The following is a 24,585-nucleotide window of genomic DNA, read 5'->3' on the forward strand; positions in this document are numbered from 1 at the left end:
ACTCCCCAGCTTATCCCAAAAGCATTGAATGGAGCACCATCCATCATTCCAGTGAACACAGCTCCACTGCGTTATGCTGGGGGGCTTTATACCCCGCTACCCTACGCCTGGCATTAGGCACGGTGTCAATAGGTTTATGGTAATCTGCTCCAGAGTGTCCTATTCTTTTCTTTTCTATTCTATCTGTGTCAGCAACGGATGCAAAGTGCATTCATTAGAAGGGGTGTCCACAAACATTTGGACACAAACTAGAGGTTTTGGCATAGGTATGTGCGTATGTACAGTGTACAATATGTGTGTGTGTGTGTGTGAGAGAGACAGCTAAGGGCCCCTCCATCAGCTCTGTTTACATCACGAGTAATAAAGAGGATCTGGGGGAAATCCCTCAGGGGCTGTAGCTGCAGATCTACTAGTCAGCAGCTTAAACACAGAAACAGACGCCAGCCTATATATCAGGACCACATCCCCATGCACGCGCTTTACAAGCTCTGCTCCTAGACAATCGCAGCTGCAAAACCTAGTAACTACCAGAAAAGTTGTATCTGGTGTGTTTGAGAGAGAAAATCACCTGTACTGGATTCGGAGTGTGTTTAGTCCTGCTGATGATAGTGTGTATCTGCGTTTTCCTGTGCATCACAGTCTGCTCGGCATGTGTCAATGTTAACGGGGAGGCCAATAAAATGAGAGTTCATCTGAACCGGAGTGAACGCAGGGCTGAGCAGAGGGACAGACTCTTGGTTGAAACCCTTGAGAAACCGGCCCATCAGCACCCCTCAGTGCCGGGTCTTGGTGAGGAGTGTAATGTAGAAGTTGTTGTGTTCGCTAATGTCGCTAATGTTACGCGGCCTGCTGGATTTTGACTCTTCCAGAATGAAGCTCAGTACGTGCTGGTTCTTAGTCTGTCCAGTCAGTGATGTGGTGTGCTGTCTGCTCGCCACAAGCGGATTCCACCATCTCACTACAGCTAACCACTGTCCAGTGGTAACCATCAGTGTTGAAGAGACTTCCAGACATGTTAACTGCCCTCTTGTTGGTTGTGCTGAGGCCCAATGAAGACTTTTATGGAGGCTAAAAACCAGCAAGCGCTCTGTTAAACGGTACAGGCAGAAGTTCTATAATGCCACTATCCAGAGCAGGACATGACGACGCAATAGCAATGTTCTGAGATTAGAGGCCCTTCATTTAAGAAGTGTTGTGGGATAACCATGTATATTTATTGTGAATTGAGTCGAATTTCGGGAAAAGCATCATATACATGAAACTGATAATGATCATGATGATATTCCCTTAAATCAATCACATCATAACCCATGACTGCAGTTCCACCGTATGGTCAGAGGAGGCAGAGATAAGGCAGTATGCAGTGCAGTAATGGGGATTTTTTTTTTTTTGCATGACTCAGCTTTTTTGGCACATCCTCCCTCCCTTCCTCCTTCCATGCTCTTCGTTCAGCGAGAGGTGGCTCGAGACGGCCTGCTGCTTTCACAGACGCAAAGCTAAAGAGCAGGAATCCCGGCGGGGCGCTTCCGTGGAAAACAATGCCTGTTTTAAAATGTCACGGAAAGCCATACCTCATAGTTCACAGGCATGTTCCATTGAAAGGCACTCTAGCGAAAAATAGAGTGCGATTTCCAAAACTGGAAGCGTCCAAGTCTGGTCCCCTGTCGGCGCCGCGAGCCCCCGCGAGCCTCGGCGAGAGGCACAGAGATGTATTGTAGTAATTGGATCTGGAATAGCAGGATCTTCTCAGAGGATCCTCAGGTGAATATACTCAAAGGGTGTTCATTTCACAGAGGACACAGTGAATAAGTGTGTTGTAACATTCCACAAATCTGCAGCTCCTTTTCCAGCACTGTATTTTTACATCTGGAACTATTTCAAGATTTTAGAAAGCCCATATTAAGAGAAGGGGTGAATGTGAAGATCTGCAACTACAGTAGATGTGAGCAAGGCAAAGGCAGGGAGAAGGACAAATCTGGAGAGAGGTGGGGAGGGAAGAGTGCGACCACAACAAGGGGTCTAATTTGGCTCTCCTGTATTCACTACTCTCTTAAGCCGTACTTCTAGCAGGCATCAGAGCGTTTGTGTCACACAGCTTGACGGGCCCAAGGAACAATTACGTAGAAGAGAGACATTTGAAGAACATGCAAAACAACCTGCCACAGACGACTGCTTCAGTGTGTATTTATCATAAAGGTAGTGTGTAATTTTCATAAAGGCACTACAGCAAAAACAGACCCACGCGAACCAAAGCAGCACACCTGCCAGATGCAAGTCGTCACCGGACAGCTGAAAGTGCTTTGAGGGGAATGCTACCTGCCAATTCTGTTAGATCAGCTTAACAGATGCTCGTATGATGAATGATGTGGAAGACGGGGGACCATCCCCCACCCAGAACGAGTAAAGCCAATTGTACGGTCTTGAACTCCCGAACCACAGATGGCATCGCTTTTCAGATCAGCGGTATGTCTGGAGGAGGAATAATGAAGCATATGCTGAAAAGAGCACCCTGCCCACAGTGAAGCATGTCAGTCCTTGGTGATGCCTTGGGTCTGGTTTGCTTCTTCTGGCACTGGAAACCTGCAATGTATGAAGAGCAAGACAGACTCAATCCAGCATCAGAAAGTCCTAGAAGAAAACGTCATGCTTTCTATGAGAAAGATGAAGCTTGGGCGCCATTGGACCCTGTCAACATAACCAATGATCCCAAGCATATCTCACCAAGTCCACAAAGACTTGGTTACAGAAGAAGTCCTAGAAGATCCTGCAGTGCAGTCCCAGTCGCCTGACTTGAACCCCACAGAGAACCTTTGGTTGGGATTTGGAGGTGACGGCTGCTGGAAGCTGGTGTCTGGCTATGCATTACGTTTGCAGCAGGTCAGAACAGCAAAAGGGAGCTCTACTGTGTACTAAAGCTGAATCTGAGGCCCCCGTCGTCGTAGGAAGTGACATTTTGTGTTGAACTTGGAGAAGCACATGATTAATTGGTTGTGTTGAGCTACTTAACAGCAGAAACATAATGGCTGGAATTATGCCAAAAAAACATGATTCGCAATGAAGGTTGAAGAAATTTGATTGCAACTGTGTATAAGATCTTTAAAAAAATCCAGCCATATAGCTGCACTGGTTAAAAATCCTCAGCAGAGGGGAGTGGGTTACTATGTGCAATTGCAAATACACCCCACCTCATCCCCACCTCATCCCAAAAGTACTAGACAGAGCACCAGCCATCATTCCAGAAAACACAGTTCATCCACTGCTCCACAGCTTAATGCTGGGAGGGGGGGCTTTATACCCCTCTAGCGCACACCTAGCACACCTGGCATTAGGCATGGTGCATAGGTTCACATTTACCTGCCCCAGACAGTCCTATTTTATTGACAATACTTCTCTACAGGGACTACATCTACGTCAGCAATGGGTGCAACTTAATAGAGCTGAATGCATCCATTAAACAAGAGGTGGCCACAAACTTTTGGACATATAGTGTAAGTCTGTTAGCAGAACGAGGCTGAAAGTTGCATTTGCTGGCTCAAGCAGTTGTGTGTGAGAGAGCTAGAGAGAGGGGGGGGGGCAGTTAGAGTTCTGCAGGGCTGGTATGATTCAGCGCCTGTTCAGCGAAATCACAGCCTAAAGCACCCTCTGTACTTGTCCTTCTCTCAGGCGAGAGTTCGGTTCTTCCTGCCGGAGACACCACACGTTCTTGTTGATCCCGCCACGGGACTCGGGCTAGACACACAGCACGCAGAGGCACTTTTGGGCAAAGATGAATTGCTAATTGAGAGGAAGTGAGGGGAAATTGCATTAGCATGCCCGGACAAAGTAAATCGCTTGCGAGATCTAATTAACCTTAGAAACATGGGAAAAAAAAGGGCTGAGAGCCATGCAGACTGCTGGCCTTCAGGTATTCCGGCACATATGCTCTAGAATGACTGCCTTGTAATAAACCCCCTAAAATCAGCATAAGAAAGCACATTTTTTTCTAATGTGAAAATTGCTGGTTTGTCTACATTAGGCTTCTATAAACTGAAAGCCCCCTTTCTAAACGATTGGTTGCCCTGGTACAGCGGTGTTGCTGTTTTTTTTTTTACACATATCAGTGCCATGGCTAGGTTGAGAGTCGGTCCAGAACCCGAAATATCCACCCAAAAGCGAATCTGTGGTTTCAAGCCCAACAACAAGATTTAGCAACAGATGAGCTCAGAGCTACAAAGACAGGGTTTCGACTAAAGTCGACAGTAAACAAGAAAATCCAGCCAAGCCTAGTTCTGACTGCACAGAACCGTCAAAGAGCATTTCAACAGTGGGGAGTTTGGGACCAAAATATCTGCTCTTTATTTTGAAAAACCCAAGAATATCAGAACAGGAGGCCATCAGGCTTCCTCAGGAATGCAGCTAGAAGCTGGTGTGGACAAGAGAGTTAGTGAGGTTATAATGCTGGATGGTCAACACCCCACCTTTTCCCAAACTCTCTGTCCCAAAAGGTCCTGAGGCTTAAAATGACATCTATTGTGTTTCATATACCATTTCATGTGGCCCAGCCTGCTAAAGCCTTGCCTCCAGAGCCTTTAGATGTAGACCAAAGAGGCCGGTGGTCACTGCGGTAGTGTTGCTAACGCTGTAGCAGTGATGCCGGATGAGGTCACTGTGATAGTGCTGCTAATGGTGCAGTAGTGATGCTGGGTGAGGCTGGTGGTCACTGCAGTAGTGTTGCTAACGCTATAGCAGTGATTCCGGGTGAGGCTGACACGGTAGCGATGCTGGGCAAGGCCGGTGGTCACTGCAGTAGTGTAGCTAACGATGTAGCAGCAATGCCGGGTGAGGCTGACACGGTAGCGATGCTGGGAGAGACTGGTGGTCACTGCAGTAGTGTAGCTAACGATGTAGAAGTAATGCCGGGTGAGGCTGACACGGTAGCGATGCTGGGAGAGACTGGTGGTCACTGCAGTAGTGTAGCTAACGCTGTAGTAGTGATGCTGGGTGAGGCTGACACGGTAGCGATGCTGGGCGAGGCCGGTGGTCACTGCAGTAGTGTTGCTAACGCTATAGCAGTGATTCCGGGTGAGGCTGACACGGTAGCGATGCTGGGCGAGGCCGGTGGTCACTGCAGTAGTGTTGCTAACGCTATAGCAGTGATTCCGGGTGAGGCTGACACGGTAGCGATGCTGGGTGAGGCTGGTGGTCACTGCAGTAGTATAGCTAACACTGTAGTAGTGATGCCGGGTGAGGCTGACATGGTAGCGATGCTGGGCGAGGCCGGTGGTCACTGCAGTAGTGTAGCTAACGCTGTAGCAGTGATGCCGGGTGAGGCTGACGTGGTAGTGCTGCTAATGGTGCGGTAGCGTTGCTGGCCAAGGCCGGTGGTCACTGCAGTAGTGTAGCTAACGCTGTAGCAGTGATGCTGGGTGAGGCCAATGCGAGAGCGATGCCGGGTGAGGCCGGTGGTCACTACGGTAGTGTTGCTAACGCTATAGCAGTAATGCCGGGTGAGGCCGCCGCGGTAGCGATGCCGGGCGAGGCCGATGGTCACTGCGGTAGTGTTGCTAACACTGTAGCAGTGATGCTGGGTGAGGCCGCTGCGGTAGCGATGCCGGGCGAGGCCGATGGTCACTGCGGTAGTGTTGCTAACGCTGTAGCAGTGATGCCGGGTGAGGCTGCCGCGGCAGCAATGCTGGGCGAGGGTGGCAGTCGCTGCGATAAAGATGCTTTTTTAACAAATCAGTCAGTGAGTCTGTGAAACTGCCTCCTACAGGCTGTTCAGCAATAAATACAGAGTGTGTGACTACTCCAGTAATGCCATCGTGCCTGATCCACACACACCACCATGCAACTACCATTGCAGAGTCAATGCTAAACTGGGAATGGTTCACCACCCAGGTAATATCTGTTTAACAGCCATGCTGTGTTCAGAAATGGAGCATTGATGAATGGGGTAGAGGCTACAGTCTGATAGTGTACACCCAGCAGCGGACAGACAGATCTAATATATCTAATAAAGTGATTAGGGCGGCATTCTGCAGTGTGTTCATTGTTATTCTGATAGTGGTCTTCCTTACAATGATGCAACAGACGGCTGCAACATGGAAATTTGGCTCTAATCAAGCACTTTTCTTATGTGCACTGTCATAGCTCCAGGTGAGGGTCTCTGTGGGGGGCTCTGTCGCATGAAAGAATTCATGTAATCGGACAAAAAAAAGTGTGCACATCAATCTTCAACCACATCAGTCTCTAACAAATAGGTGGATCGGCTAATCAATACTAATAAATTATGGAGGGAAATTAGGTAAACTGCAGCAGGTCGATTGGAACAAATCTATGAGGCTAGAAATCTGGAACCATCTGGAACTTCAACTACGTTTTGTAAAATAAACAACATTGTAGGTTTCTACTGCACTCGTGTTTATGGTGCATTCATGAAACACTGGGGGCATCAAGATGAGAACAGCCACATTACTGACTGATATATACTGATATACTGACTGTGTATACTGAACCTTTAAACATGCAGCCTACCATAATCACATCAGCATTTTGTAGCTAGCTGTGTTCTAGCTTGCATTGTTCTAGCTAGCATTGTTCTAGCTTGCATTGTTCTAGCTTGCTGTGTTCTAGCTAGCTGTGTTCTAGCTTGCATTGTTCTAGCAGCTTCTAGTAACTTTAGACAATATGGCTTTGCATCTCAGGATTAAGACACCTGCTCATTCATTGTTTCTTCCAAAATCAATCAATTTATTAGAAGGGGTGTCCACAAAGATTTGGACACTTAGTGGGACACTTACTCCATACATGAACTGTAAGCTGAAAAGGAACACGGTCAGCAAATGCTGTTCAGGGTCTCTCGGGTCAAGCTGTGTGATACTAGCTAATGCTCACTTCTGCTCAAGGGACCTGACAGATCCACACACACACACACACACACACACACACACACACACACACACACAGTCACACAGCCACATACACACACAGTCACATACACACTCCGCGTGATGAGAGCTGAGGAAGCTGTGCTGAGGAAGATCTCACACACACACAGAAGCATTGAGAGGATATTTGTCAGCTCAAGAGGCTTCGGTGAGCAAGCAGCCACCTCCAGAACTGCAACAATCCCTCAGCCAATTAGCTGCGCCGCTTTCACCTCACATTTGCATATCCGCAATCCCACGTCGTCTCAAGTGATGCCACCCACTTTCATTCTCTCGCTCGCGCTCTCCCTCAGCGTGTGTGTGTGGCAGAGAGAGAGAGAGAAATAATTAGATTTGTAAGGAGAGAGAGTGTGGTGGGCTCTGGAAACGTGTTCAGCATTGGGCTACAGATGTTCTGTAGGAATTCATATGAAGGTGATTTATTGCCTGCACCAGAAGCAGTCACTCAGTCCAGCTATGTCTGGTATCTATAGCTTGCTTCTTTACCTTAAAATAGGAGATGCATTGCTAACAACACTGGACTTATACGCTCACAAATCACATGGTAAGGAAATGCCCAAAACTGCGTACCACACTCACAGGCAGGTGAGGTATAAGGTAGATTCTATATATAACTATATACCATATACCAATGTAGTTAATAGCTAATATAATATACAGCATACACCACGGTATATTCTATATATATAACAATAGTAAATAGTACTATTGTACTATTACATTATACTAACTAAATTAGTATATACTATATTAGTAAACTATAGTTATATCTAAAATATACCGTAGTATATACTGTAGACCATATTAGCTATTAACTATATTGGTATATTTTATATATATATATATATATATTGGTTACCAGCTAATATATTTAGAATATACCTTAGTATATACTATAACAGTTAATATAATAATAGCTAATATAGTATATAGTATATACTTATGTAAATAGTTAGTATACAGTAAATGCTGTATACTATATTAGCTATTAACTATATTGGTATAGGCATATACTGTGGTATATTCTGTATATTTAGAATATACCTTAGTATATACTATAACAGTTAATATCTAATATAGTATATTAGTACATTAGTTTATGCTATATATAACTATGTAATTAAATCTTAATAGTACTGGTGTGGCAGTTTAGAAATAAAAACATAATTAAGTAGCATTTTGAAAGATTAAGACAAAAAAAAATATACCAAAATGAGATGGTGACAGTTTAAGTCCAGTATTTGATAGCAATGTTAGCCTAGCATCTCCCAGTGTAAAATAAAAAGCAGCACACTTCAGTTGCCAGACATGTCTTGGCTGTTTGCCTTCAGCATGTCAACAAACGCACGTGTCCAGCTGCCCATGAAGGAGAGATCAAATCACAATTTGCCTCAGCTGATATGGGGTCATTCCATGCATTATTTTCCAGTTTGAAAGCATATTAATCACCAAAATTTGGGACGATATTCGGATGATAATTGCATAGCTTTGATAGATTAAGACTAAATGAAAGACTATTTATATAAAGTTTTTACCAAGATGAGATTGGTGACAGTACGAGTTCAGTGTTTGTTAGCAATGTTAGCCTAGCATCTCCCAGTGTAAAAAAAAAAAAAAAAAAGGCAGCACATTTCCAAACACGTCTTGGCTGTTTGCCTTCAGCTCGTCAACAAATGCACGTGTACAGCTGTACACGAGGGGGACCTCCAGTCACGATTTGTGTTTACAACAGTGGTGTGAAAGTGATTCTTACTCCCCAACTGCAGGGGGGGCCCAGGAGCAAAAAACACCAATTCTCCCATAATACTGCTTTAAACTTTCCGGGCTTCTTCTTAGCCTAGTTCATTTTTTACAGAGTCTTCGTCAGACTGTACGTGTCAGAGCATCCAACAAATTAAACACCTAAATAATTACAATCAGAACTGCACCTTATTATCCTTCCACAACAGACAGCAGGGGGCTGGTGAAAGACCCCAGTAAACGCAACACACTGTAAACTCTGTAGCAACTGGCACCTGCTCAACGTGACTTAGCAAAATCCTGCTTGATGGGAGTGTCCAGGAGCTGTCAGTCACAGGCTGGGGAAGCAGGTGGAGGTGTCTAATCTCTGGCACCAGCACCAGCGTCGTGCTGCTTGTAGTGAATACAGCACACAGTAACCTCACCTTACCTGCACTCAGCTTGCCCAGGCAACACCTGTGTGCCACGCAGGAGAGGGATGAAGGCGCAGGAGGACAGATGAGTCATCAGAAATCGCTCAAAGGCCGCACAGGTGCCTGGCCGGAGACACAGGTGCAGGAACAAAGGCAGTCTGGGTGCTCTTATGGGCGCTTAATGGTATGGAGGAGCGGGTGCTACAATGGCCTAAACACGATTTTGCGTTGATTAAGGGTGTAAATCTCAGACCTCACAAAGAACTGATTCGATCACATGATCCCACACATCGTTAAGTTATGATTTAGGTTCATTTGGTGTGTTTCTTAACGATTTTAATGCTTGAAAAAAAGGAAACAAATCAATCATTTTATTTATTCTGTTTTGGCTAAAAAACATTAAAATATTCAAATTCTGTTTGGAGAGCATTGCTGTGAGGATTTAATTGCATTCAGCCACAAGAGCACTAGCAAGGTCAGGATGCTGGATGATCACCACCCCACCTCAGCCCCAACTCTTCCCAAAAGTATTGGATGGAGCCTTATTATTTCAGAGTTCACAGTTCCACTGTGTACCCCTCTAGCCCACGCCTGGCATTGAGCAGCACGGTGCCAATAGGTTCATGTTTATCTGCTTCAGAGAGTCCTATTCTATTGGCAGTACTTCTCTACAGGTTCTAGACAAGCTGTGTGTGAAACTTTGCACATCTGTGTCAGCAATGGGTGCAACTTAAAGTAGCTGAATGCTTTCATGAGAAGAAGTGTCCACAAACATTTGGACATGCAGTGTATGTACTGATATCGTTTGTATGCTCATGCCCATTGCTGTCAGTGTGGCTAAATGGAATAAAGGTCAGTAAATGCTAAGACTTTTACAGTTGGCTTCCTTCAAGTCTTGCATATTATGGGGGGCTCCCCCTACAGGTAAGCAGTGTCATTTATTTTTATACCACTGTCATTAATACAAATCGTGCTGCGGGCTCTCCCTCATGGGCAGCTGTGTATAAATATATATATATATATATATATATATATATATATATATATATATAAGCACAGATAACACCACACCACACAGAGTGAGTGTGTGTACTATTTCAGTATAGATTTGTTAGAGGATCGATCAGATTTTTTCCCTTTTTTCCCCCCTCTGACATTCGATCTGGCATCCTCTGCTGATCTCAGCCTGATATTGATACCCATATGGCATCATATTAATTAGGCAATACACATCCCTAATAGCACAGCAGTATCAGTCCAGCGCAAAATTCAATGACTGCTGGGTGTTCCTAACAACCTTTGATACCATAGTTTTCATATTTTTCAAATCATATTAATTTTAATTTAATTTCCGCCCAAACAAATCCTTTCTCTCAGTTCAGGTAAGAAGAACACGGCAACTAGGCTATAGATCCTGTCCTAAACCCTTGAAGGACATAACCTCCAGAGTGTCCTCCAAACGCTGTGGCCTAATAACACGGCTGGTGAAAATGAGAGTCCTGTAGTGACCTCAGCGCTGATCTGTTTATGGAGTTTACGGCTGTTAAGCAGCACATTGGTCCCGCTTCTCACAGTGACCCCCAAACGGAGGTTAAGCGTCTCAAATTTCCCCCCTTTCAGATCAGTTTACCAGCAGACTGATGAATCATTCTGCCTGAGCGTCTACCAGGTCGAGAGGCTCTTAAAGGAACAGCGCCCTTCGGGAATTCAAACATCCTGTCTGACTTCCTACTGACCGCTGCACTAAGATGAAGTCCCTACGCTATATGTCCAAATGTTTGTGGACACCCCTTCTAATGAACGTATTCAGCTACTTTAAGCTGCACCATTTGTTAAAAGGATGTGCAAATGCACACACACAGCTTACTGCCAATAGAATAGGACTCTCTGGAGCAGATAAACATGAACCTATTGGCACCACTCCTAATGGCAAGAGGGGTATAAAGCCTCCCAGCATTGAGCTGTGGAACAGTGGAAGAACTGTGTTCTCTGGAATGATGGATGATGCTCCATCCAATTCTTCTGGGATGAAGTGGGGTGGTGATCATCCAACATGCTGACCTCACTAACGCTCTTGTCGCTGAATGTAATCAAAAGCAGTGCATTTACATTTTTACATTTTTTTGATTTTTGAAAAAAAATAAATGAATGAGCAGGTGTCCCAATACTTTTGTCCATATACTGTAGCTCAATGTAGACAGATACAGATAAAGAAAAATCAATATAAAGATTCAACCCCCTAAAAGCCTAAAATGCTGATGGGTATCTGGCTCTTCCGCTTCTCCAGACCAGACACTTGTGGTCTCACTGTAGGCACTTTTGCTGGTGGACAGAGGTTGGCATTGGCACTCTGCTAGACTGGTCTGCAGCTATGCAGCAGGAGATGCTCTGCTCTGCGTGATATGTGCATACGAGATACAAGAGGAGTATCCTCTTCTGTGGAGCTTCTATGAAATGGCAAGAGAAAATGAAGAGACCACCCTACATGATCAGTTCCTCTGGTTTTACTATTTATAGGTGATGTGTTTAGGGAAATTAATATTTGGGTTGTAATTCATAAACCATGGACATTATTTTTTCCCTAAATTCCAAAGCAATTAGAGCATTTATTTGCAGAAATCAAAACTGCTCAAAAACAACTGCTTAAATAATGCAAATAAATTATAATAATCATTCTAATGCAAATAAGTTATTATTGAAATTTTAACAACACAGTAATAATATTAGAAAAATCACTATGGTGAAATAACCTCGACTACCAATCACAGCTTTCCTGTCTTGGCCGGCTCTCCACTGGTCTTTCACATTGCTGTTGGGACTTTATGCCATTCATAGTCTGCAAATTCAGCTATATATATATATATATATATATATATATATATAAAGGCTGCCAGACATGTAGAGATGCAAATTTAAGAAAAAAATAATTAAGTGGTCTCTTCACTTTTTTTCTAAAGCCTTTGGCATCAAACATCACCGGTCAGTTTTTGAATTGACCCTCGTTGGACCACCGTTAATAGTACCCACCACAGCAGACCATCTGGGAGATGCTCCAAAGTGGTCCTCTGGCCAGAACTAGTCAGTCCTTGTGAAACTCGCTTAGATCTTCCTGCCTGACCCTTTCTCCTGCATCCAACCCGTAGTCTACGAGAACACGCGTGACAGGCCTTGAGGTGCTCCGTCGTTACGGGATAATCAACATTATTCACTTCATCTAGCTGATCGTTCAGGACAGGTTTGGTGTGGCTGAACAACCTTCATAGCTTTAGGCCTGCAGTTTACACAGTGCTAATTGGGAAGGGTTTAAACTCCCATCACTTGTTAGCTACATTAATTAGCCTCGTCTCTCCAGGTTAAAACTAAAGGAGCAAACACGTCCATCTGGTCTGATCAACCACATCCGACTACGGTTGAAAATGAAGACGGACTTTTTCTTTAAGCTGAATTAAGCTGGACGTTTACAGGGACTGTGTTATTGGCTCTGCAGAGGAAGAGCAGCTGTGTTGTGTTATGGGTACCAGCCTGATGAAAACCGTAGTAACACACACACACACACACACACACACACACACACCAGTAAGATTCCACAGAGAGGATGCCAAGCTGGTGTATGAGCTCCAATGCGCAGACAGATGTGTCTCCTATAGTCAAGGGGATTCAAGCACAACCCTCTATCTTATCTGTTTGTTCCTCTCTCTCTCTCTCTCTCTCTCTCTCTCTCTCTCTCTCTCCCTCCCTCCCTCCCTCTCTCTCTCTCTCTCTCTCTCGCCCGGTCTATGCTGAACGAGCATTTCCCTTCTGCCCTTTTGCTTTTACCTTCCTGTCCTGCGATCTGTCCCTCTCTATCTAAATCAAAGCTTGCGATTTCAGAAACAAATGTCGAGTTAAAAGACCTTCACTGTCAGAAAAGCAGAAAAATAGACAAAAAAAAGAGCAGGAATAAAAGAGCCTCATCAGGGAGAATTGAAAAGCCAATAGAAAAGCTGCAGTGGGTCTGAACACGCTGCATAAACACACGCCCAAGGCCAACCTTATGTAATGTTGATCTTTACTTCGCTGCTGCACGTTTGGAGCTATTCTGTACCATTACGCTCCTTTAGCGTCCGCTAATCGCTGCCAACCAAATAGGATAAGCTTTCTGCTGTTTCTCTCTCTCTCTCTCAATATCTCTCTCAATATCTCTCTATCTCTCTCTCTCAATATCTGTCTCTCTCTCAATATATATATATCTCTCTCAATATCTCTCTCTCTCTCTCAATATCTCTCTATATATATCTCTCTCTCTCTCAATATCTCTCTCTCAATATATATTTCTCTCTTAATATCTCTCTCAATCTCTCTCTCTCTCAATATCTGTCTCTCTCTCAATATATATATCTCTCAATATCTCTCTTTCTCTCTCTCTCTCAATATCTGTCTCTCTCAACCTTTCTCTCTCAATATCTCTCTCTCAATCTCAATCTCTCTCTCTCTCTCCCTCCCTCTCTCTCAATATCTCTCTCAATCTCAATATCTCTCTCCCTCTCTCTCTCAATATCTCTCTCTCCCTCTCTCTCTCAATATCTCTTTCTCTCTCAATATATCTCTCTCTCAATAGCTCTCTCAATATCTCTCTCTCCTAATAGCTCTGTCTCAATATCTCTCTCTCTCTCTCTCCCTCTCTCTCTCTCTCTCTCTTTCTCTCTCAATATATATCTCTCTCAATAGCTCTCTCAATCTCTCTCTCTCTCTCTTTCTCTCTCAATATCTCTCTCTCTCAATATATCTCTCTCAATATCTCTCTCCTCTCTCTCTCTCTCTCTCTCTCTCTCTCTCTCTCTCTCTCTCTCTCTCTCTCTCTCTCATTGCAGGGTCGAGTAAGACTGATTTGGGAGAACAGAAGACTCTGGCTTCGCTCAGAATTTTGCCCAGAGTCGTCTCTCTGGCAGAGATAAATCCTCCTAATCCATAACAAGCTTGTTTAATGATTGCCCGTGCACAGCCAGTCCAGACATCCGGCCGCTGCGTTCGGGAAGTCGATGTATTGTGGATTTTTTTTTTTATTATTTGAATCATCACGATATGATTCACCAAAAAACTCCAGTTAATGATTATCAAACCGGCTGTGATAAACGCTGAAGTCTTTTGCTGACAGTTTTTCAGGAAAGCTTTGAAATATTGTTCAATTATCTGAATGTTTAACTGGAACTCGGGTGGGATGTAGGGCTGGGCAATATGACGATATTTTATCGTATTGTGATAAATTCTGTTATCGTGATGCACAGTTTGCTTTTCTGAGCATGTGGAGGAGACTGTTAGTGCTTAATAAACACTGATCAGCTGCAGGATTCATTACTAACAGTGTGATTAGACTGGTGTAATCAGACGAAGAGCAGCAGATGCTGAATATAGATCACTGGATCTGGATCTGTCGTTTTTAAGAATCTGCTGCTACTTCAGACCCCAAACATGTCTTGGCTGATTGACTAGAGAAACTGAATACATTTGTACCCTGACTGCTAAAACACACACTCACCTGTAATCAACTGTACTGTAGTATTTATAGTATTAAAGCTGATAGTAAATCTATAGAGGTGTATATGGAGCTGGATGGAGCTGTGTGTGCATGCGAAGCACCCAGTGTACAGAGCAGCTCAGATAAGACAGATAAACCTCACTGCAGAGTCCACAGCTCACACACCCTGGCAACAGCAAAACACATGAACAGTGTGTGCCAATGACACTGCCAGCCTGGGAACACATACGCTGGCCCCACCCAAAAACTGGGAACACACACACACGTCTTCGTAGACATGAAACAAACACGCACACACACGTGCCTCCCTAGTCGAGTAATGAATACATGCAGCAGGGTATTTATTATTCATGATATGCACAGTATATCATTTATTATCTGTTACTGTGACATTTATCTTTGTATTACTTTTGCTTGACAAAAGTATTGGGACACCTGCTCATTCATCATTTCTTCCAAAATCAAGGGCATTAAAAAGACATTATCCTGTTCTGTTGGAGTAACTCTACTCTACTGTGCAGGTAATAAGGCTTTCTACTAGATTTTGGAGGAGGATTGCTGTGAGGATTTGACTGCATTCAGTGACAAGAATGTTAGTGAGGTCACGAGCTTGGAGTGATCACCACCTCGCCTCATCCTCAACTCCCCAACCCATCCTAAAATTATTGGATGGGGCATCATCCATCATTTCAGAGAACACAGTTCTTCTTCTGCTCCACAGCTCAATACTGGGGGGCTTTATACCCCTCTAGCCCAAGCCTGGATTTGCACATCTGTGTCAGCAATGGGTGTCAGAACTGTAACTGTCGGTTTCAGGAAGTAAAGCATAAGGCATTATTTTGGGTATTATGGGCTATCCCTGTCATTTTTCATGCAGTGAACTGTCTTTTATTTCATATTGTCTCTAAGTGAAGATAGGAAGCATCATAATCTCTTCTAATGATGCTCTTAATTTTTTTTTTTTGTATTGGGACGCCTACACATTACACCTACAGGAGCTTTTATGACCATCCCATACTAAATCCATAGTTATTAATATGGAGCTGGTCCCCCTTTGCAGCTCGAACAGCAGCAGCAGGTCTGGAGCTCTGCAGTTATTGAGTCAGTTGGAGACTTTTCTGCACTCTGCTCTGAGCTAGGCACTCGGCCCTGACCCCACTCTGTACCTTTACGTGGTCTGACACTCGGTGGCTGAGCTGCTCTCTGTGGTTCCCAAACTCCCATTACATACAGAACCACGCTGGAGTTCAGTGAGCTCTTCAGAACCTCCCATTCTTTCACTACTGTGTATAAAGCCAGACTGCATGGCTAGGGGCTTGATGTTATACACCTGCGATGGGCAATGGGGCTGAATGAAACCTTTGAATTTTCCAAGAGGTGCGTCCCAATACTTTTGTCTATATAGTGTCTCCTGAATGATGTTCTTGTCCGTGGCTATCCTGCTAAGCTGATTTTATTTCCAGGTATAATCATCTGCTACAAAGTTGTTTAGGTAATTCAAAACACGCTAATCTGACTTGAGCATTACAGTCTGCTGTATAAACGCAGCCTTCCACACTGTTTAGACTCTCCTTCCACCCTAATGCTAATGCAGCCGCACGTCTGCGGCACAATGCCGTGACACTAATTAGTCTTGGTCAGTTGTCTCCGGCACCATTTGTTTGTATTAGTCATCGAGAGAGAGAAAGAGCGAGTGAGAGAGAGAGAGATAGATCCATGTTTCAATTAGGCTCAGTCACAAAGTGCTGACGCATTGCTGCTCCAGGTCTACCTGTCTGGCCCTGGGAAACGGCCAGTGAAACAGAGCCTTACTTTAAGTGCACTTACTACACACGAGCTGACAAGATACTGAGCTACGTGCACTGCCTGTCAAAAGTTTGTGGACATGTAGCTTCCTTTCTGGCTTTATGGGGGTTTTAAGCCTTTAAAATAAAGGCCCAACACCTCACCCTATTCTTTCACTAATGCTTTTTAAGGCAGACTGTATCACTGATCATATTGGTTATTAGGCTGGTTATACTGGTTGACTAGCTTGGTCAAGTTGGTTTGCTGGTCAACAAGCTTGATCCTTCATTGGTTTGCTGGTCAACAAGCTTGATCCTTTTGGTTATGGTGATGCATAAACCGTCAAACAACTCAATCAAGGCCAAAATATTTTTGATATGAGATTTTAACAATAGTCTGCAAAGGAAATCTGCCAAATCATTAAGATCAACACCTTGATGAAGCACTAATTATACCCAAAATATTCATACGTAGTGCATTTATGCTGACTAGACCAGTATTCTTTTGTCCTTATTAGTAAGAGTGGTAAGAGTGGTAAGCGTGGACGTGCTCAGGTCAGGCTGGGGCATTTGTAAATAATGGTCAAGCAGATCAGCTTCCAGCAGCAGCTATTACAAGCTTCAGTGTTGCTATCAGCTGATCGGTCAGAGCAGAGAGAAAAAGGCAGGATTTTCTGCACGGGTCAGTCCGAGACGACCAGCAAAGTAGACGTGTAAACACTGCATTGGCCCTGTGTGGTGTTTTTTAGTTCCGGGTCACTAAGAGCTTGCAGTTCAGTCCAACATGAGGAGACTCACCTTAAAGCAATAGCTAAGTGAAAACTCCAGTTTACACTGTCATGCCCTTATATATGTCTTAAATGAACAAATGAAAATATTATTACAGTATTATTATGAAGTCATTTTGGTCATATATATATATATATATATATATATATATATATATTATAACAAATAATACAGTGTATATATATATATATATATATATATATATATATATATACACACACACACACACACACGCACACACATTTTAGACTATCACACACAGGCACTTTTTACCACCTTTTTACCATATTCATTCTTACACTCACTCTCTCACGCACCCACTCACACACAAACACACACACACACACACACACACATACACACACACACACACACACTGTGCTCCTACCTCCTCCCACTGGTGGATGTATCTGATGAGGCGGGACAGCCGCAGCAGGCGGAGCAGGCTGAGGATTTTGGTGAAGCGGACGATTCGCAGTGCTCGGGCCGTTTTGTACACCTCCGAGTCGAAGCCTTTCTCGACAATCAGAAAGATATAATCCACGGGGATGGAGGAGAGGAAATCCACCACAAACCAGCTCTTCAGGTAGTTCATCTTAATGACCTTGGGGTCCAGGATGATCTCAGAGCTCTCCTCGTTCACAATGCCCGTGCGGAAGTTCATGACCAGGTCCACCAGGAAGATGGTGTCCGAGGCCACGTTAAACACCAGCCAGGTGGTGGTGGTTTGCTCAGAAAAGAAGGTTATTCCAACAGGAATGATGATTAGATTCCCCATCATCATGATGAGCATTATCAAGTCCCAGTAGAACCTGCAGAGGGGCCAGAAATAGCAGCATGTCAAAGAGAGTTTTCAGTTCACACACACACACACACTCAGGCTGAGCACGACTTCAGAAGGCCTTGCTTAGCAGGCCTTCAGTGGAAGTAAATTTGACAAAAGGCAACAAAACTCTCAGGATACGCAAAACACGCAACACATTTGAAGCACATGATAAAAGAATCGTCATGGCTTTTTCACTGATGTCTTTGCAGTGTGAGTGTGTATAAATAGAGCATCGCTGTCATGCAAAAACTTCATATCTCCAGACTGACAACTTTACAGGAGAAGTGAAAAAACAAAAAAACAAGAAACAAAAACTTACTTAACTTTCAATGGAAGTCAATGTATGAAGGTTTTATTCCAGGCCATTTTGCAGCATTTCTATTGGTCCATTTATCATAAATCACTAAAAAAAAAAAATTTTGACAGTGACGAGAAGCATGTGTAATTATGTATAGAGGAGGGCGGCACAATTACTCGCCTATTAATTATTCTAATGATACTGGCACTTACAATACTGAGATCACAGAAGACAACATGCAACTGTAGTATACTGTAACAAGATATAGCACCACAGCCATAATTGTGAAATGTGACCCTAATTGTAACCAATATCACCAAAGTCACTAGATAATGACTCATTAGCTGCGTTTAAGGCCTACGCTGCAGCCGCTACGTCATCCCAAAATGAAGCACCCTTCATATACAGCCCAGAAATGCAGCCTATGTTGGAAGCGATTTAGAAAACACAACTGATGGATCGTTCCCCTGTTCTCTGCGCACATACAGTGCAGGGAATGGAAAAAAGACAGCACCACGAAAATGTTGGAAAATGTCCTTCAGAGCAAAGTTTGTTAAAAATTATGAATATTATTATTGTTATTGTTATTATTATTATTATTATTTGTTTGTGTTTGTCCCGTTTCTCATCTCAACTGCAAGAGGCGGGACCTTTATGGTGACATCACGGTGCAGCCTGGTTAGACCGGTTCATTTGTGTGACCAATAGGCTGCTACAAAGGAGCTTTCATAGGACAGTCTTACCGGGGACCCACCCTACTTCAACTGCAGCCTAGGCTTTGAAACATAACACAGCTGTTATTGGTGATGCTGCAAAAAAAAATAGAAAAAGAAAAGACAAACAGTCGCCTCCTATAAGTTTGCAAGTATGACTGAGTGGTCATGGCCCCCAGCAAGCTGTGGTGGTACATTTAGACGATTGTTGCCCACCATTTGTGTTCCACCAAACTTTGTTACAGCATACAAACATTTAACCAACCCCCCTTTCAAATTGTCGGGCAAAATGGACACAGCTGGTCATGTTTACCTTCTGTTAAATTAATTTGCATTTTAACCAATGGGGTCAGTTACAGCAACATTATGTAAGAATTGGTGCTTTTGCTGCTGGGCTCCCCACTATCTCTACAGGTTGCAGAAAAGCTAGTACACGCTTTTATTACCTCAAGGCTAGATTACTGTAATGCACTTTTGTCAGGTTGTTCCAGCAGGAACCCAAATAAACTTCAGCTGGTTCAAAATGTTGCAGCCAGGGTCCTTACTAAAACTAGAACATTTGACCATATCAGTCCAGTTCTATCAGCTCTACATTGGCTCCCTGCTAAATTCCGAGATCTCAGGGTGCTGGCTTCTTAGTAGTTCCCAAATTTCAGAAAACCTCAGCAGGGTGAAGAGCTTTTTCTTATAGAGCTTTCTCCTATAAAGTTTGGGACTCAGACACAGTCTCAATCTTTAAATCTAGGCTGAAAACTCATCTGTTTAGCTTCTAGTAAGTAATGTTTCCCCTTAGATAAAGGTTGTAGGTTGTGGGGTTCGCAGACACCGGGAATTGTAGTATATGAAGATGCTGGAGCTGTCGTCTCGCTGCTTACATGGGTTCACTCAGGTTTGTGGACAGTGGAGCAGATGGACGCTAGAGTTTCAGGGTGTTCCTGTGTCTGTGTTACCTTCTGGCTCGCTCCTTTTAATTACGCTGTTATAAATAGTCAGACCTGCCGTAGTCCTCAGACACACCGTTTTATTAATAATTTACAAATAGTTATGATCAGAGGAGGATGGGTCTCCCTCGTGAGTCTTGGTTCCTCCCAAGGTTTCTTCCTCCAGCTCTGAGGGAGTTTTTCCTTGCCACTGTCGCCTTTGGCTGCTCACTGGGGGTCTTAGGTTTTTCATGTCTTTTAATGTTGTTGATTTCTTGTCTTTTTACTTATTACTGATTCTGTAAAGCTGCTTTTTCATAACTTGCCCAAGAATACTCAAGAATTAAATTATTGTTCCAGCCCTACCACAAGGTCAGACGCAAGGTCCACTGGCAGTAGTGTAGTGCCCCTAGTGGTCTGGTGCCCAATCTTCCCTGCCACACACAGGTAAGTGGCATCACTATGCAGTGATAGTGAGGACGATCTTCTAAAGGGAGGGTTATTAAAGGGTTCTCAATAGGATGTACTGTGGGGAGGCTGTGCTCCACCTAAAAAGTCCATCTTGTAAATAAAAACGTATAAAGGAGCGATTTTTAAAATGATACATCAGACAGCAGCACATATTTGCAGTTTCTGATATTCTGCTCATCCCCTGTGCAGAGTGACGGCATGCAGAATTTCGAGTGGGTGGTTGTTTTGCAGCAACACACTCGTGCTGCGTTGTGAATATTAATCTTTCTGTGGTCGCAGGCTTTTTTAAATTCAGTGCCGTGGCCCTGAAGGATTCTTCTCCTTCCACTAATCCCTCATGTGGATGCAGGCCTTTACGCCATGTTTACGCTTCACACGCATTTCCAATCGTCTTGGATCAAGGCCAGTGTGAAGGGAGCCTTAAAAGAGGCCAATTACAGTGCTGATGAATAAACACTCATCCATGCAAAGTGACTTGCACACACTAGAATTAGATACAGTGAAGGAACTTGTCCTTTTACAATAAATGCTGGACGGACGCTGTTGTGGGAATTACACTGAGTACACTGAAGGTGCACTGGATTGAGAATCAAGTCTTTCTATAGCGGACTACGACATAAACCCGACTTATTGCGCCACTTCTAGCTTTTGCTGACCTTAAGTAGCACAGTATTTTTAGCTGACCTTAACACAAGGAGTCACTGCAAGTGGCAGAGCAGGACAGGGTGCCTGTACACAGTGCTACAAAGGAGTTCTTTGAGTGAAGCCATAGAAGATCCACAATTCTATTAGCGACATGTGAGTGTAAGGAACCATTTTCCTCAAGTAAAGATTCTTTAGACCTTAAATATGTCATTCACACTCCCACATCTCTACTACAATCAGATTCTGAATGAAACCAAAAAAGGCCCTTCTATGGCATCCCTCAAAGAACCATATGAAGCCCCTTTACCTTTCAGTGTCATGGTTCTTCTCTGGCACCGCATGGCACTTCTTGGTCGCATCTTCGTTGCATCCTATGTTGTACTAATGTTTGAATCTTTTAAAGGTCTAAAGGATCTTCATCACTTGATAAAAAAAATTTCTTTACCAAGTTCTTCAAATCCACAAACTACAAAGTGGTTCTTCTGTGGCATAGCTCAAAAAAACATTGTAGCACCTTTATTTTTAAGAGGTCTGGGTATACAATCCTTTTATGGCACCAACCAAATGACTACCAAATACCAAAGGGTTTTGAATAGGGCTGAGCGATATGGTAAAAAAAAAACTATATTGCGATATTTAAAGACGATATTTTTTGCAATACATGTAAATCAGACTAAAAACGTCAGTAGTGACAGATTCTTACAAACTACTATTCAGATACTCAAAATCTGCTGCTCTTCATCTAATTAAACCAGTCTAATTACACTGTTAGTAATGAATCCTGCAGCTGATCTGTGTTTATTAAGCACTAACAGTCTCCTCCATATACTTAGAAAAGAATATATCACGATAACAAAATATCCTGATATGATAAAACACATATTCATATACATATACATTTTTCACAATACTGTCCCACAATATTTCCCACATCTACCCAACCTCTCCATGACTTCTTTATTTCTGCAACAAAACTGGTTTCATGGAGGCACTGAGCGGCCCAGCGGAATATGACCAGAGGATTGCTAGTTCAAATCCCGGTCATGTTGCTAGCCATCGGCAACTGGGGCCCTGAGAGAGCACAACTGGCCTCGTTGTCTTCAGGGTGGGTAGATGGTACTCTCTCACAACATCACTCCAGCGCAATGTTGACCAGCACTGTTCTTCACCCTCCCAGTGTTGGAAGCATTGTGCACTGTGATTATGCATGGCTTTGGGTAATTAGTTTTATTTTTATATGTTAATATATTGAAAACAGGATTTCCAAACTTCTGAACAGAAGTAAAAGCCACACTCACTTCTGGTTTCTAATTAAAAAGGAAGTAGTAATGTTCAGGAATTGGTACAGAGACAGCTTTTCACGATACCCACCCCTAAACGCCCCCATTAAACTGTACTGCATAATATCTGTGTTCATGTAAATTCATTGAGTAGTGGAGCTCCTTTTCCCATTCCTGATATCCTGTTTTATTTTCCTTTCTCCTCAATCCTTCACTGCAGATTTTTTTCAGCAGCACCCTGGTTTTAACTGTGCATGTGACACAGCGGCCAACAAAAGCCAACTCTTACAGTTTCCAGAACCTCATTACAATTTTAAAACCCTCGTCCTGTTATGTAATATTGAACCCGCTATTAAATCAAGTCGACTCGAGAGGGCTGGAAACAGAGATAAACTGGATAAAAAGCAGTTTGCTCGAGCTTGATTACATGTTTTATTTTGTGTGATGAAGCTTCTTTGCTACGAGTAAATGTTTCACTTAAAGCGCTTATTAACAGCCACCGCCGTGTGCTGAAATTTGTATAGGGAGCGATACGTCACCGCATTTTCCCCATGTAAAGGCTTAAGAGACGAACCCAAACGTTACTTCAAAGGCTTCTTCAAAGCGCTCAGCATTTCTTTGGGAGTGGAAATGCTATTAAAAGCGCCTCCTCTCTCTCCTGCCGCTGCTGGAGTGCCAGGGGTACCTCCCCTGTCGGACTTCTGCCTGTCTGATCCTCTGAATCCTGATAGCCAGAGCCCAGCTGTCGTTCAAACTACAAAATGTCCGACAGCCTCCATTTTCACCTGCTGCGCTCGCATTAGCCACGGTGGTACCTCGGTCAGGCCAGGCTTTAATGCACCTTGGAAGGGTGCAGCTCCAGAGGGCCTCGCTCTCACCTTCTCTATAACAACAGCGCCCCTGATATAGCACTCCGTCATAAACATCGAACGTCTGACAGGCCAAGGTGAACTTCACAAATGACCACCTACATGCAGAAAGCCCATCCATTAGTAATACTGCAGGCAATCAGAGACGGGTGCTGCCTCCATGTAATGACGAAACAGACCCATCCATGCCCCGCCCACAAATGTATTCTTTCCCGGCAACTGTTGCAAGGCTGGTCAAGCTTTGGAGAAACAATGGCAAAAAATTTCACTCTACCTAATGAGAAAATGTAGCACAGACCTCAGTATTGGTGAAGGACCACACCCTGAACTTCACCTCCTCCATTTCTCCAGACCCTACATATCCTCCCCTCCTTCCTTACACTTCCATGACCAACAACTTCGCACCTCCCACCACATCATCTCCTTCCTTTTCTATAGGGCTCCAATTTCGAGTGTGTGTGTGTGAGTCATTGATAGCCATCACAATGACTCATATGGCAGTGACCATCCTGGGTCAACCAGGTATGGCACAAGGCCACCTAGTCGCTAGCTCTGCCCAAAGCTGCAGATTCTTAATCCCTGCCCAAGGTCGACAGGTTCAGATGCTCCAGTTTCGGCCCCTGGGTTTACTGCTCCAGTGTTGGCCTGCTGGTAATCTGCTCTGGTGTTGGCCCACAGGTTATCTGCTGTGGTCAGCATCTGATGCCATTCCTCAGATCGTCCAGCCTTATGACCTGGCGGCTACAGCACCCACTGCCCACTTCATCGTCCTCTGGGAGAGTGGCCGCAACTTGCTCACTTTGGAGAACTTTCTTGTTGATCTTGTTGATCTCATATCCTGGTGCAGCCCTGACCATGCCCATTCCTGTCTCCAAGGACCCAGTCCAGTCCGCCCCTGTCCCTGAGCCAGCAGTCCAGCTCACTCCCGGCACTGAGCCAGCCACCCCAGGCCCTTCTGTCACTGAGCCAGCGGTCCCACATGTTCCTGTCCTCAAGTCAGCGGTCTTAGCTGCTTCTTTCACCTTACCAGAGGTTCTGCTCGCTTATGTTCCCTAGACTCACGTCCTGCCCAGGACCTCTGCCCTGCCCGCAACCATCGTATTCCCTCTCCTGCTGCCTACAGCTTCAGGTCTTCCGCCCAGGCCTCCTGCACGGTACTCACATGCTCGGCAAAGTGCTCTGGAATTGGAGCTGAATCTTAAGGCTCCGCCCAATCCTCAGAAGAGTACTGGTGTGTGGCAGCCTGTTCTTATGGCTCCAACCAATGCCCAGGAGAGTGCTGGTGCATCAGGGCTTGCTCTCAAGGCTCCACACAGTGCTACAGAAAGCACCGTTTGACTGACACCTACCCACATGGTCCCTTCTTAGCGCTCTGAAGAGAGCTGGAGCATCAGGG

General features: G+C 44.2%; 1 protein-coding gene across 3 annotated transcripts in view; it reads right to left on the bottom strand.

Moving 5' to 3' along the window:
- Positions 1–24,585, bottom strand: part of hcn1 (hyperpolarization activated cyclic nucleotide-gated potassium channel 1) — a 157,161-nt gene that overhangs the window by 115,399 nt on the left and 17,177 nt on the right. For all 3 annotated transcript variants that reach the window (XM_072662015.1, XM_072662014.1, XM_072662016.1), the window contains exon 2: positions 17,556–17,979. In XM_072662015.1, the coding sequence (XP_072518116.1) occupies positions 17,556–17,979 (424 nt within the window). The remainder of the gene's footprint in view (positions 1–17,555; positions 17,980–24,585) is intronic.

This window comes from Salminus brasiliensis, chromosome 18 (assembly GCF_030463535.1).
Source record: "Salminus brasiliensis chromosome 18, fSalBra1.hap2, whole genome shotgun sequence".
Classification (NCBI taxonomy): Eukaryota; Metazoa; Chordata; class Actinopteri; order Characiformes; family Bryconidae; genus Salminus; species Salminus brasiliensis.